Below are 12,987 nucleotides of genomic sequence, written 5' to 3'. Positions count from 1 at the left end.
CATTTCATTAATATATGAGAGGATTATGTAGAGTAGTATCCTTTATCAACTGACAACGTTTGATCCAGGTCTGAGCCAGATTACAGATTTTGTGGCCATTTAAATTTAACATTGAAAACCCCATTTAGTGTATATTTTACATTATATCTTAATCAAACATGCCCCAGTCACTCTCATATTTGAAATTGAGGTGCAGACTGGCACTCACTATCTCATGACAAAGTTTGATCTGGATCTGATCTGGATTGAGGATTTTTTGGACATTTGAATTGAATATTGAAAACCCCATTTGGTGTGTATTTTGCATTATATCTCAATCAAACCTGCCTCAGTCTCTCATTTTTCTGTTATGGATTTACCTACCACACCAAAATTGGATGGAGGTTCCAATTTTATGCATGTTTGTCTGTCTTCCAGTTATCAGTTGGAACCCAAGTGCCAAAAAGCAATGACAAATTGTGCATAGCAGAGATAACCAATATTCTGTGAAAATTATCTGAAGAAGAATTCAGAAATCAAAAAAGTTGAACCCCCCCCAAAAAAACCAAAACAAAACCTGGCAACACCACAAAAAAACTTTGATTCAAGTGCCTGAACTACATAGATGTTCCTCACATTTAATCACATCTAATTTAGCTTATGAAAAGCCACTTCTAACAGGACTTTGTCCTTGAATATTTTTTCCAAGGTCAAATTTTGTGGAATTGGAAGCTAGTGTTGGTGGAGGTTTGCGCCCTACGAGCAAGTTGAGACTGTTCTCAGGAAGTGAACCAGAAAATTACTGAAAAAAGATACATTCCATTCAAACAGTGATTCATAAAAATTGTAGTAGCTTTGCAATTTATTAAAAAATTATTAATGTCAGTATTTTCCAGGTGATTACTTGTACTTCTGATCACAAAGCTTACCAACATCCTGACACAAAGAAAAATGACTGAATGAGCTGTTGTAATCAATGCTTATGTATAAACTGTATAAGCATTAAAATTCTGAAGGTATGAACACATACACAGACTTGCTATAGACACTTTATTAGATACACAGGTGTGTTAGTAAAACATCTGAATACACATATACTATAAACACAAAACCACCAATATTGGTGTTTACACTTGACCTGCTTTATAATATTTATAGTTGGATTTATTAGAGTGCCATGCAGGAAAACACCTATAGATATTTTTATTATTTATACTGTGGGTATTGCTATATTATGTCAGAGTAATGGCTGCCCATGCCGAGCTTTTCTAGTCGATGCTCCAACTTTTAAGTGCCATTCCAAAGTACAACTTCAAGTACAATTCCACAACATTAAGTATCATTTCATAGAACAACTTTAACTGCCATTCCAACTTTTAACTTCCTAAATTTTTTTTTGCCATGCTTAGTTATTGCCTGGTGTCTTAAACAGATGTTAACTCCTTCAGAGGGAGTTTTTCCTTACCACTGTTTATCTGGGGGTTGGTAAGGTTAGACCTTACCTGTGTGAAGCACTTTGAGGCAACTCTGTTGTTATTTGGCGCTATATAAATGAAAATAAATTGAAATTGAATTGAAATTAAAAATAGGTGTGAGATGCTAAAGTGAGGTAAAATTGCTCTAAAGGTATGGTGATGGCTGCTGAACAGTCTGGCCCATCCCCACAGAGAATGTGGATGTGGCACAGATGAAGTCCACAGTAAAATCACCAGTGTAAAACTAACACTGCCAGTGTAGATATGGTCCTACTCTGTTCAGAGTGGGACCATATGTACACTGTCAATGTTAATTTAACACTTTGTGGGAAATCAGATTTGGACTTCTGTGACATATGCCACAAAAATGTAAAATGAGCTTTTAATTATGCTTATACTTTGCTATGTCAACACAGGAGTTTCTGCATGAAAATAGCAGCAGAAATTGTGGAAGCCTCGAAGATGATTTTGATCAAACACCAGCTGTAAAAGTGGGATTTAAAAATGTACAAATGATGATGAGTCCTGTAATCTATACCACAGCATCGGAAATGGTGATATATATATATATATATATTTTTTTTTTTTTACTTCTAGGACTAATTGGTATGTGTATAAACTGAAGCAGTTTGGTTTTCATTGAGATTTTTTTCCTGCAGCTCAAATCACGTAAATGCCCCCAAACAGCTGCGCGATTCAAAAACTCTAATTTAACATGAAAGGGGTGAACTCTGGTATGAGTCAACTGCCATCTGTGCCCAATTTCCCTTCAGATCGCGGATTATTGAATTTAATGATATGGGTGATTATTGACGAACACTTTGAGCCCATTAGGAGGTCATGTAAAACAATAATACTGTTTGTGTCACGTGTCTAGTCGAGAGACAGGGGTACCGAGTCTTTAAAGACCGCGCACCGGTCATCTCATTCACGCTGTAAGACAGACACGCGCACAGGCGTGCAGCTCAGACTCGCCGTGATCGTCCACTAAAGCCGGTTTGATGAAGCCTGAAGACAAAAAAGTCATTTAAACTATGAGAAGTTCCTCTCCCTGTGCGTAATTACGCACGGTTCTATATTCAGCGGTCCGTGCGGGAAAACGATGCTGGACTCCAGGAGCTGTGGAGCAACGATGACGTCTAGTCACAAGATTTCCTTTTCAATTACCGATATTTTGGATCCGAACAAGTTCAATGGCAGAAGACTAAGCCAAGAGGAGAAGTTTCGCGCGCCAAATGTGGAGGGAAGGAGTTTGGATGCGGACAGCGCAGCAGCCCGAGGCTTCAAGACAGAACGCACGAAAGCAGGTAAGGAAAAGAGGACCATTCTTTCTTTTAAAAATTAAAAAAAAAAAAAAAAAAAAAAAAAAAAAAAATCAGATTCTTCATCAACAATCCGACCCATCATTTACCGTAAGTACGTGAACTCCCGTGAGACAGCGCAGGGTGAAGAAGAACTTTTTCCACATGTGCAAACATCACCTGTTTTATTCATTGCCATCTCCGGATGACCTTCCCTTAATTTCCAAGGCTGCGTTTCCTTTCAAGGAAGCCACAAAGGCTGGGTCCCAGAGCCCCGTGCGTGTGATTGGCAGTGGGACAGGCAGGCTGGATAATTGTTTAAATCGTCCCATTGAGGATGCCCGCGCGCTTTGATCGATATCCCATTACCGCATCCTGCATATCTCCCTCCAGCACCTTGCCGCTACAAACTTCACACCCCATCCATGTCTGATCCCAAATATGGTTCGATTAAAACTTCCCCTTAAATAGATGACATTTATCGATCCGCGCGCAAATATGAAACTCCATTAGCACGCCACGGCTGAGGTGGCGAGGCTGGATTTAGACGGGATTTCTTTCCGCAACATGACATTTGAAGCACCGCGTGATTTATAAATTATTTAATGTTTAGTGACCAAGAACCCCCACCCCCCAACAAAAAAACGCCCATGTCCTCTGAATCGGTTCAGCTTCAACAATCACTTTACAGCTTAAACCTCAAAACTTCAGGCCCTCCGTGCGTTCCCCCAGCGGTCCAAATGCGTAATGAAGATGCCTTAAAGTTGTAGGGAGCTGTCCTTTCAGCACCACGGCTCCTTTCATCAATTTAACTACTTCAGACTCATTAAGGGCAAACTGACTTAACCTTTTAACACCCATCTATTTTCGGCTTGTGCACAAAAGTTGGACCTACCCAAGTGCCAAAGGTCATAAAATTAATTATTCAATAAAAAAAAAACACAAATAAATAAGTAACAAATAAATGAATGCATAAAAAGGACAAATAAATTAATAGAATTAGATTCTTTTTATTGTCTTTGCAGAAGTACATCAAAAGCAAGTCAGTTACTGAATAAATGAGTTAGTTTTATTACTCTTGGATGTTGCCACGTTTCAGCAAAGGTAAAATTCACACCAGTGGAGTTATTTACTATCCCCAAAAACGTTTTTGCTCTTATGGAGTCTCACTCTCATTCAGTCTAAACATGAAATGTTACAGTATATTTATGAATCTAGTTACGTCAAACAGCTCCACAAAACTTTGTTGTTTCAATAGGAAACAGAATATGAAATTAATTGTAACAATTTTTATTTTATGGAACCTGCTTACACAACTAATTAAGTAATATAATTGAGAGTGTTGTAAGATACGAATGTGCCTTTTTTTCTGTGTAAAAATGTTAAGTGAAATTTACTTTAAAAGTTTGGTAATTTCCACACAAAAGTAAATTAAATGGTAGGTTGTTTTTGTCAGGAAATATTACTCATTTGTCATTAGTAAATTTGGGCAGCACGGTGGTTTAGTAATTAGCACTGGTGCCTCACAGCAAGAAGGTTGTGGGATTGATTCCTACCCTTTCTGTGTGGAGTTTGCATGTTCTCCCTGTGTTTGCGTGTATTTCCTCCAGGTGCTTTTTAGTGTCTGCTCCTTGCTCTGCCCCTGACCAAGGCAGAGTCTCTTCACCTGAAGTTGGTCCCCGAGCGCCGGATTGTGACTGCTCACTGCTCCTAGGGGTTGGATTGTGTCTAACTATAATTAGAATTGGTTCAATGCAGAGGACAAATTTTGTTGTATGTATGTATGAATGAAGAGTTCAGATGCAAAACCCAGTATCTCCAAAACCATACATTTTTAGATGAGGCCAACATGTACTTGGCTGTCAAGGGGACCATCAGTGTGCAAAAGATGAAAGAATTTGAACAAACTGTTTTCATTTTATTGATGAAAGTTTGTGCATTTCCAAATATGGTTTCCATTAAATCTCCATTTTCAACTGCATTTTTCTCCATTAAAAACAAAACAAAAAAACACTGGGTTTTGCATTTAACTCTTTGTATGTACAATGACAATAAAGGCTCTATTCTATTCTTAAAACTATACCAGAGCTAATAAAATGAGTTTTCAAAGTGTTTATGTGGAGGCATGTTGTTTAGTTATCAAAGCAATGTACAGTGAAAACCCACATCGACTCACACCAGGAACTTTATTCCCTCCACTGTTCAATTCAGTTCAGTTTATTTCATTTATATAGCAACAAATCACAACAAAGCTACCTCAAGGCACTTCACACAAGTACAACCCCAATTCCAATGAAGTTGGAACATTGTGTAAAATGTAAATAAAAACAGAATATAACGATTTGCTAATCCTCTTCAACCTATATTCAATTGAATACACCTCAAAGACAAGATATTTAATGTTCAAACTGATAAGCTTTATTGTTTTTATGCAAATATTTGCTTGTATTGAAATGGATGCCTGCAACACATTTCAAAAAAGCTGGGACAGGGCAACACAAGGCTGGGAGGGTGGATGCACGCTCAAAGAACACTTGTTTGGAACATTCCACAGGTGAACAGGTTAATTGGAAACAGGTGAACGTCATGATTCACAAGCAAAGATGGGACGAGGATCATCACTTTGTGAACAACTGAGTGAGAAAAATAGCCCAGCAGTTTAAGAACAATGTTTCTCAACGTACAATTACAAGGAATTTAGGGATTCCATCATCTACAGTCCATAATATAATCAGAAGATTCAGAGAATCTGCAGAACTTTCTACATGTAGGCGGCAAGGCCGAAAACCAACTTTGAATGCCCGTGACCTTCGATCCCTCAGGTGGCACTGCATTAAAACCCGACATCATTGTGTAAAGGATCTTACCGCGTGGGCTCAGGAACACTTCAGAAAACCATTGTCAGTTAACACAGTTCGTCGCTACATCTACAAGTGCAAGTTAAAACGCTACCATGCAAAGCAAAAGCCATACAACAACATGGCCTCCTCAACAACATCCAGAAACGCCACCGCTTTCTCTGGGCCTGAGGTTATTTTAAATGGACAGACACAGAGTGGAAAAGTGTGCTGTGGTCTGATGAGTCCACATTTCAAATTGTTTTTGGAAATTGGACAAAAGAGGGAAAAGGCCATCCAGACTGTTACCGGCACAAAGTTCCAAAGCCAGCATCTGTGATGGTATGGGGGTGTGTTAGTGCCCATGGCATGGGCAACTTACACATCTGTGATGGCGCCATCAATGCTGAAAGGTACATCCAGATTTTGGAGCAACACATGCTGCCGTCCAAGCAACATCTTTTTCAGGGACATCCCTGCTTATTTCAGCAAGACAATGCCAAGCCATATTCTGCACGTTTTACAACAGCATGGCTTCTTACTAAAATAGTACGGGTACTAGACTGGCCTGCCAGCAGTCCAGACCTGTCGCCCATTGAAAATGTGTGGTGCATTATGAAGTGCAAAATTTGACAACGGAGACCCCGGACAGTTGAACAACTGAAGTCATACATCAAGCAAGAATGGGAAAGAATTCCACCTACAAAACTTCAAAAATTAGTGTCCTCAGTTCCCAAACGCTTATTGAGTGTTGTTAGAAGGAAAGGTGATGTAACACAGTGGTAAACATACCACTGTCCCAGCTTTTTGAAACATGTTGCAGGAATCCATTTCAAAATGAGCAAATATTTGCACAAAAACAATAAAGTTTATCAGTTTGAACATTAAATATCTTGTCTTTGTGGTGCATTTCAAATGACTATAGGTTGAAGAGGATTTGCATATCATTGTATTCTGTTTTTATTTACATTTTACACAACGTCCCAACTTCATTGGAATTGGGGTTGTAAGGTCTAACCTTACCAACCCTGAGAGCAAGCACACAGGCGACAGTGGTAAGGAAAAACTCCCTCAGATGATATTAAGGAAGTACCTCAAGCAGAGGTACCAGACTCAGAGGGGTGACCCACTGCTGAGGCGATTCTAACAGTTACAAGGTTTTTACAAATTTTTACAGAGCAGAAGAAACAGAAAACAGGAATTCAAGACATTTTCTGCATCAGCTTCAGGCATGGCATCTAGCGGTCAGTCTAGCATCCAGTTGTTCACAGATGCCACTCCTGCGCACTTCCCTTTGCACCTTGGACAGAGAGAAAAAGAGCAGAATCAGTCTGCCGGAAAAAGAGCACCTAAGGTATAATTCATCAGCATTAAATTGACAGAAAAGTAGAGAAAATACTGTAAGGTGATCGCCGGTTGCTAGCCCTAAGCTTCACTAACAGACCCAGAATTTAAATAAAGTTGGGCCCGAGACCTGTTCTGTTACTAATAAAATGAATTTAAAAGCATAGGAAGCATAGTTCCTTACTATGCCAGTATGCTAGCCATATGAAAGGGATAATAAGTGCATCTTAAGTCTGGACTTGAATGTCTCTACAGAATCAGGCTGTTTTATCTCATTTCACAAAACAGGTGCATGATAAACAGGTGCAGCCTCTGTGGCCTGCAGACTTTTTATTCACCCTAAGGACTCAAAGTATTCCTGCACCCTGAGAACACAGAGCCCGGGCCGGTAGGTAGGTTGTGATTAGGTCAGCTAAGTAGGGAGATGCCACTCCATGAATAATTTCCCTTTCCTCACAGTGTGATGTATGGCACATGAGCCTAGGCTAAGTGTTAGCTGGTCAAACTGATGCCGATGTTTCACTGGACCAAGAACCATCATTTCAGTCTTGTCCGGGTTTAAAAGTAAGAAATTACTAGACATCCAGCTTTTCACTGAGACACGGCAATCATCTAAGTTTGGCTGCCCACTGCTCCTATTCGTTGGACTGTGTCTACCTGTAATTAGGATGGGTTAAATGCAGAGGACAAATTTCTATTCATCTATTTACAGTGACTAGAATGGCCTTCTTATCAATGTAAATAGATAATTGCATAGTGTAAGTATTCATTTATTATACTATTATTCCTCTACCCCTGGCAATAATTATGGAATCACTGGCCTCGGAGGATGTTCATTCAGTTGTTTAATTTTGTAGAAAAAAAAGCAGATCACAGACATGACACAAAACTAAAGTCATTTCAAATGGCATCTTTCTGGCTTTAAGAAACACTATAAGAAATCAGGAAAAATAATTGTGGCAGTCAGACTCACTCAATTCTGAGGAATAAATTATGGAATCACCCTGTAAATTTTCATCCCCAAAACTAACATCTGCATCAAATCAGATCTGCTCGTTAGTCTGCATCTAAAAAGGAGTGATCACACCTTGGAGAGCTGTTGCACCAAGTGGACTGACATGAATCATGGCTTCAACACGAGAGATGTCAATTGAAACAAAGGAGAGGATTATCAAACTCTTAAAAGAGGGTAAATTATCACGCAATGTTGCAAAAGATGTTGGATGTTCACAGTCAGCTGTGTTTAAACTCTGGACCAAATACAAACAACATGGGAAGGTTGTTAAAGGCAAACATACTGGTAGACCAAGGAAGACATCAAAGCGTCAAGACAGAAAACTTAGAGCAATATGTCTCAAAAATCGAAAATGCACAACAAAACAAATGAGGAATGAATTGGAGGAAACTGGAGTCAACGTCTGTGACCGAACTGTAAGAAACCGCCTAAAGGAAATGGGATTTACATACAGAAAAGCGAAACGAAAGCCATCATTAACACCTAAACAGAAAAAAACAAGGTTACAGTGGGCTAAGGAAAAGCAATCATGGACTGTGGATGACTGGATGAAAGTCATATTCAGTGATGAATCTCAAATCTGCATTGGGCAAGGTGATGATGCTGGAACTTTTGTTTGGTGCCGTTCTAATGAGATTTATAAAGATGACTGCCTGAAGAGAACATGTAAATTTCCACAGTGATTGATGATATGGGGCTGCATGTCAGGTAAAGGCACTGGGGAGATGGCTGTCATTACATCATCTATAAATGCACAAGTTTACATTGATATTTTGGACACTTTTCTTATCCCATCAATTGAACGGATGTTTGGGGATGATGAAATCATTTTTCAAGATGATAATGCATCTTGCCATAGAGCAAAAACTGTGAAAACATTCCTTGCAAAAAGACACATAGGGTCAATGTCATGGCCTGCAAATAGTCCAGATCTTAATCCAATTGAAAATCTTTGGTGGAAGTTGAAGAAAATGGTCCATGACAAGGCTTCAACCTGCAAAGCTGATCTGGCAACAGCAATCAGAGAAAGTTGGAGCCAGATTGATGAAGAGTACTGTTTGTCACTCATTAAGTCCATGCCTCAGAGACTGCAAGCTGTTATAAAAGCCAGCATTGGTGCAACAAAATACTAGTGATGTGTTGGAGTGTTTTTTTGTTTTCATGATTCCATAATTTTTTCCTCAGAATTGCGTGATTCCATATTTTTTCCCTCTGCTTGGTCTAAAAAAGTAATTGTTACTGACTGCCACAATTTTTTTTTTCCTGATTTCTTATAGTGTTTCTTAAAGCCAGAAAGTTGCCATCTGAAATGACTTTAGTTTTGTGTCATGTCTGTGATCTGCTTTTTTTTTTTTTTTTTTACAAAATTAAACAACTGAATGAACATCCTCCGAGGCTGGTGATTCCATAATTTTTGCCAGGGGTATACTGCTTAGTGGTGGCCAAGCAGTTAAGTGTGCTTGTTTCCAGAGCGGAAGGTTCCTGGTTCAAGTGGACCATTAAGTTTTAACCTAAGATTTGGAGTGGTGACTCCAAATGAAACAAGGGAGAAACCAAAGGGAGTTACTTGCTCTATATACTAGAGCTCTTGGCGAAATTCTATTGTACCTGCATTAATGGTAAATGTCCACTAGGTAGAGATATTGCTCCATTTCAAGAGCTTTGAGTACAGGCTGCTGTGGGACACAACCAACAATGACCAGTCTGTTACTTATATTAGTAGACATGCACAATTACAGTGCATATGTCTTAACCTAAGAGGGGACACATCTCTGCCAAGGATCAGCAGAAACTCTCATCATGAAGTAGTGATACTTTTTACAGGCTCCACCTCAAAATCCACTAATCTCTTCTCATTTCTCTACAAAATCTCATTAAAATCATTCATATCTGTAATGTCACTGAAATGCATTCTGGATATACAGTGTCATCCATCTAAATCTGCAATATTTCTTCATATGGGTACAAGTTCACAGAACAGAGAAAAGTAAAACATCACAACATTACATAAAATAAAAGTATAAAAAATGAAATTCCAAACATTGGAAAGGGGGATTAAAATTATATTAATGATCTGCATCTGCAGAATTAGCTAAATCTCTCCAATATTTCAAAAATGGGGAAAAAGCATTTTGGCAGCCCACATAATATGAGTTTTTCAGTGACCTGAAGAGACATTGGATGTTTTTGGTACTAGATCTCTTCAGACGATCATTTGCTACCGCTGGAATGACTGTCTCCAGTGAACGGGTACTCAGGGAGACTCAGATGAGGTATACCACTTCCATTGTGCAGAAACCTCAGCTGTGAACATGTAGCACTTCTCTGGGCATGATAGTGCACACAGGTGCCTCAGTAACTGGAAAAGGCCATGGGGATGAATGCTTCACCTTGGCTGAGACACATAGATGGTTATTTTTCAAGAGGTGGTAATGGAATGGGTATCTGCTTGAGTGGTTGCCATCCATGACCCAATGCAGTTCCGTGGTGTGGTGGATCTGGCAACTCATGGCACCAGACTGTAATAGCTATGCATTTCAAAGAACAAGGTGGGGTGAAAGTACAAGATTTTTAGCTTTGTCACCCGGGGGGGAAATCACACAAATATTCATCAAAATTTCTACATGATGATGTAAATGTCTATGTTGAGCCAGTCCACTGGCCATCATCTCAGTTTTCTCAAAATTTAGCAATAAAGCGATGGGTGAAATCAGGTTTTTCCAGGGCAATGCAACCTGAAAGATATTACCTTCATCAAGAGGCATATACTCTTGGCTGCCTTCAGCAAAACAGTGAACGGTTATCCCTTAAATGTGGATAATCCGATCAATCTGTGCTATATACAGAGAAAATAACAAAAGGCCTAATACAGAACCTTGAGGCACTCCTTATTTAAGTGTCGAAAAATCTGATACTATATACAGAAGAGAGAGAAAGAAAGAAACATGGTGCCCTGTGCCATCTATGCAACTTACTTTTGTAATTTCTCCTGGTTCTTTATGCAATTTACTGCCCCTTACAAAGAACCACATCGATATATTCCTCATTTTGAATTTATTGAAGGTCACATTGAAAACCAGTCCTGGGTCTTTACAGACGGTGTCCATCTTGTGAAAAGATGACAAAGATAGCTCGCACAACACTTTTATACAATGTGGGCGTTACAGTGGGTGTGGTTTAGTCTATATATTACTGGCTCTCACAGATAGGGGGAGCCCTCCCTGTATATGAAACTTGCACATGCATGATGGAAGTGAAACTTAACTCATGTTTAAACTTTAAACCAGATCTCAGAGACTTTCAATCAAATAACAAAGGCAAATAGTTGATTACTAACATAAAATAAGGAATCAGCACAGATATTATCTAATGGTTAAACAATTCCATAGAGACATTGACAGATTTTGCGATACTGTTGCATACTGTGCTCATTTCAAGTAAAGATTTCAGTCAGCATTTGAGACAGTGTGTTTGTTTTTTCAACAATCTTGTTGGTCTGCCGATAAGTCCATAAAGACAGCTCCATTGTAAAGTTTTTCAGTTTGTAGGGGGGAGATAAATAATAATAATAATAATAATAATAATAATAATAATAATAAAAAAAATCAGGCTTGTTGGCTCCAAGCTTTGGCCCACTGGGGACTGCCTGGCCCATACAATGGTAGGAAAAACCTTACAGCTTCTCACAGTGTTTAATGTGTCTTGGCTGCCATGTGAGAATTTAAATTAAGAGAATATTATCTTATGAGGCATAAAGGTTTGAGAAACAACGTTGTGATCCTTGGGTCATTTTATGGATCCAGAGGGAGGAGTGCTTGTCTCTCCCTCATTGCCACTCATAATCAAGACCTTGAAGCATCAACAGCTTTCAGCTGTGAAAGTGAATCTTTGTTATTGCTAACAGCTGGAATATTAGAGCTTGAAGTAATACTGAACAAATGAAACTATATTCCTGGAGAGTAATTGTAATCCCTCAGATGTGAGACTGACGATCATGACCCAGGTGAGAGCCAAAGGTCTGCAGGATTTCATTCCAACCAGCCACCTCAGCAGCTGATCTAACTTATGAATGTGGATTGATGGTTAACACTGAACACCTGCAGACTTTTGGCACTTCCTACCCGCCCGGCATCACTCTGTGCAGAGGTGTTTCTGGATGAATTTTCACTCTGCTTATGACTTACAGGTGAAGACACACAAGAAAAACACTCAGTCAGTCAACATTCAGCTGCTGTTGACCCCCTTCTGCCCTCTCCATCAGAAGAAACAGAGCCCTGTCTCACCAGGGACCAAGACGGCGATGGAGTCGGAAACTCAGACCTCAGCCCAGACCCGTCATCTCACAAACGCCGGCGCCAGGATCAGGCCTGTGCCAAGCCACGACGCGCCCGAACAGCGTTCACCTACGAGCAGCTGGTCGCCCTGGAAAACAAATTCCGTGCAACGCGGTACCTCTCTGTGTGCGAGAGACTCAACCTGGCTCTGTCCTTGAGTCTGACTGAAACCCAGGTGAAGATCTGGTTCCAGAACAGGAGAACCAAGTGGAAAAAGCAGAACCCCGGAGCGGACAGCACCTTGCAGACAGGCTCCAGCTCCATGGTCGGTGTCAGTTCCAATCCGGCCACATGCGGGTCCAGTCCTACCAGCTTCCACCAGACTTTCTCCAACTTCAGTTCTGGAAATGTGATCCAATTCCACACAGCTGGAGCTGTTCCTCTGTCATCCACTGGAGGGCTGCTGAGCCCTTTCATGTCCACTGGTTTTGTGCAGCCAACTTATTTTAGTCCACATTTATGAAAGTAGCCAAAACTGAAATTGACCTTAAATGAACTTTTGCTGTTCAAAGTCCATGTATCAAGCAGAGGAAAACTATTTATGAGTAAAAATTGCAACTTGTTGCCATCTTGGTCAACTTGTTTATCTTGAAAGGGGTTCTTTTTTAAAGTCAGTGTAGTCTGTTATTGTATTTAATCCTTAGCTACAGAACTTTAATCTTGAACATCACAATAACGCTGAATCGTTATATTAATTTTTAT

The 12,987-nt window shown here is 39.7% G+C and overlaps 1 protein-coding gene across 1 annotated transcript; it reads left to right on the top strand.

Moving 5' to 3' along the window:
- The first annotated feature begins 2,556 nt into the window (after nt 1–2,556).
- Nucleotides 2,557–12,748, top strand: nkx1.2la (NK1 transcription factor related 2-like,a). Its single transcript, XM_034185166.1, has 2 exons — nt 2,557–2,761; nt 12,138–12,748. The coding sequence occupies exons 1-2, from the start codon at nt 2,557–2,559 to the stop codon at nt 12,746–12,748; spliced, it is 816 nt and encodes a 271-aa protein (XP_034041057.1).
- The last annotated feature ends 239 nt before the right edge of the window (nt 12,749–12,987 follow it).

This window comes from Thalassophryne amazonica, chromosome 13 (assembly GCF_902500255.1).
Source record: "Thalassophryne amazonica chromosome 13, fThaAma1.1, whole genome shotgun sequence".
NCBI classification, from domain to species: Eukaryota; Metazoa; Chordata; class Actinopteri; order Batrachoidiformes; family Batrachoididae; genus Thalassophryne; species Thalassophryne amazonica.
This window is presented reverse-complemented; position numbering and strand designations above follow the sequence as displayed.

What these genes read in the sequence shown, in the direction of transcription:
- nkx1.2la (XM_034185166.1), top strand. Translation starts at nt 2,557, where the DNA reads ATGCTGGACTCCAGGAGCTGTGGAGCAACGATGACGTCTAGTCACAAG. An exon ending in GACAGAACGCACGAAAGCAG is followed by an intron (nt 2,762 to 12,137) that starts GTAAGGAAAAGA and finishes TATGACTTACAG; the next exon opens with GTGAAGACACACAAGAAAAA.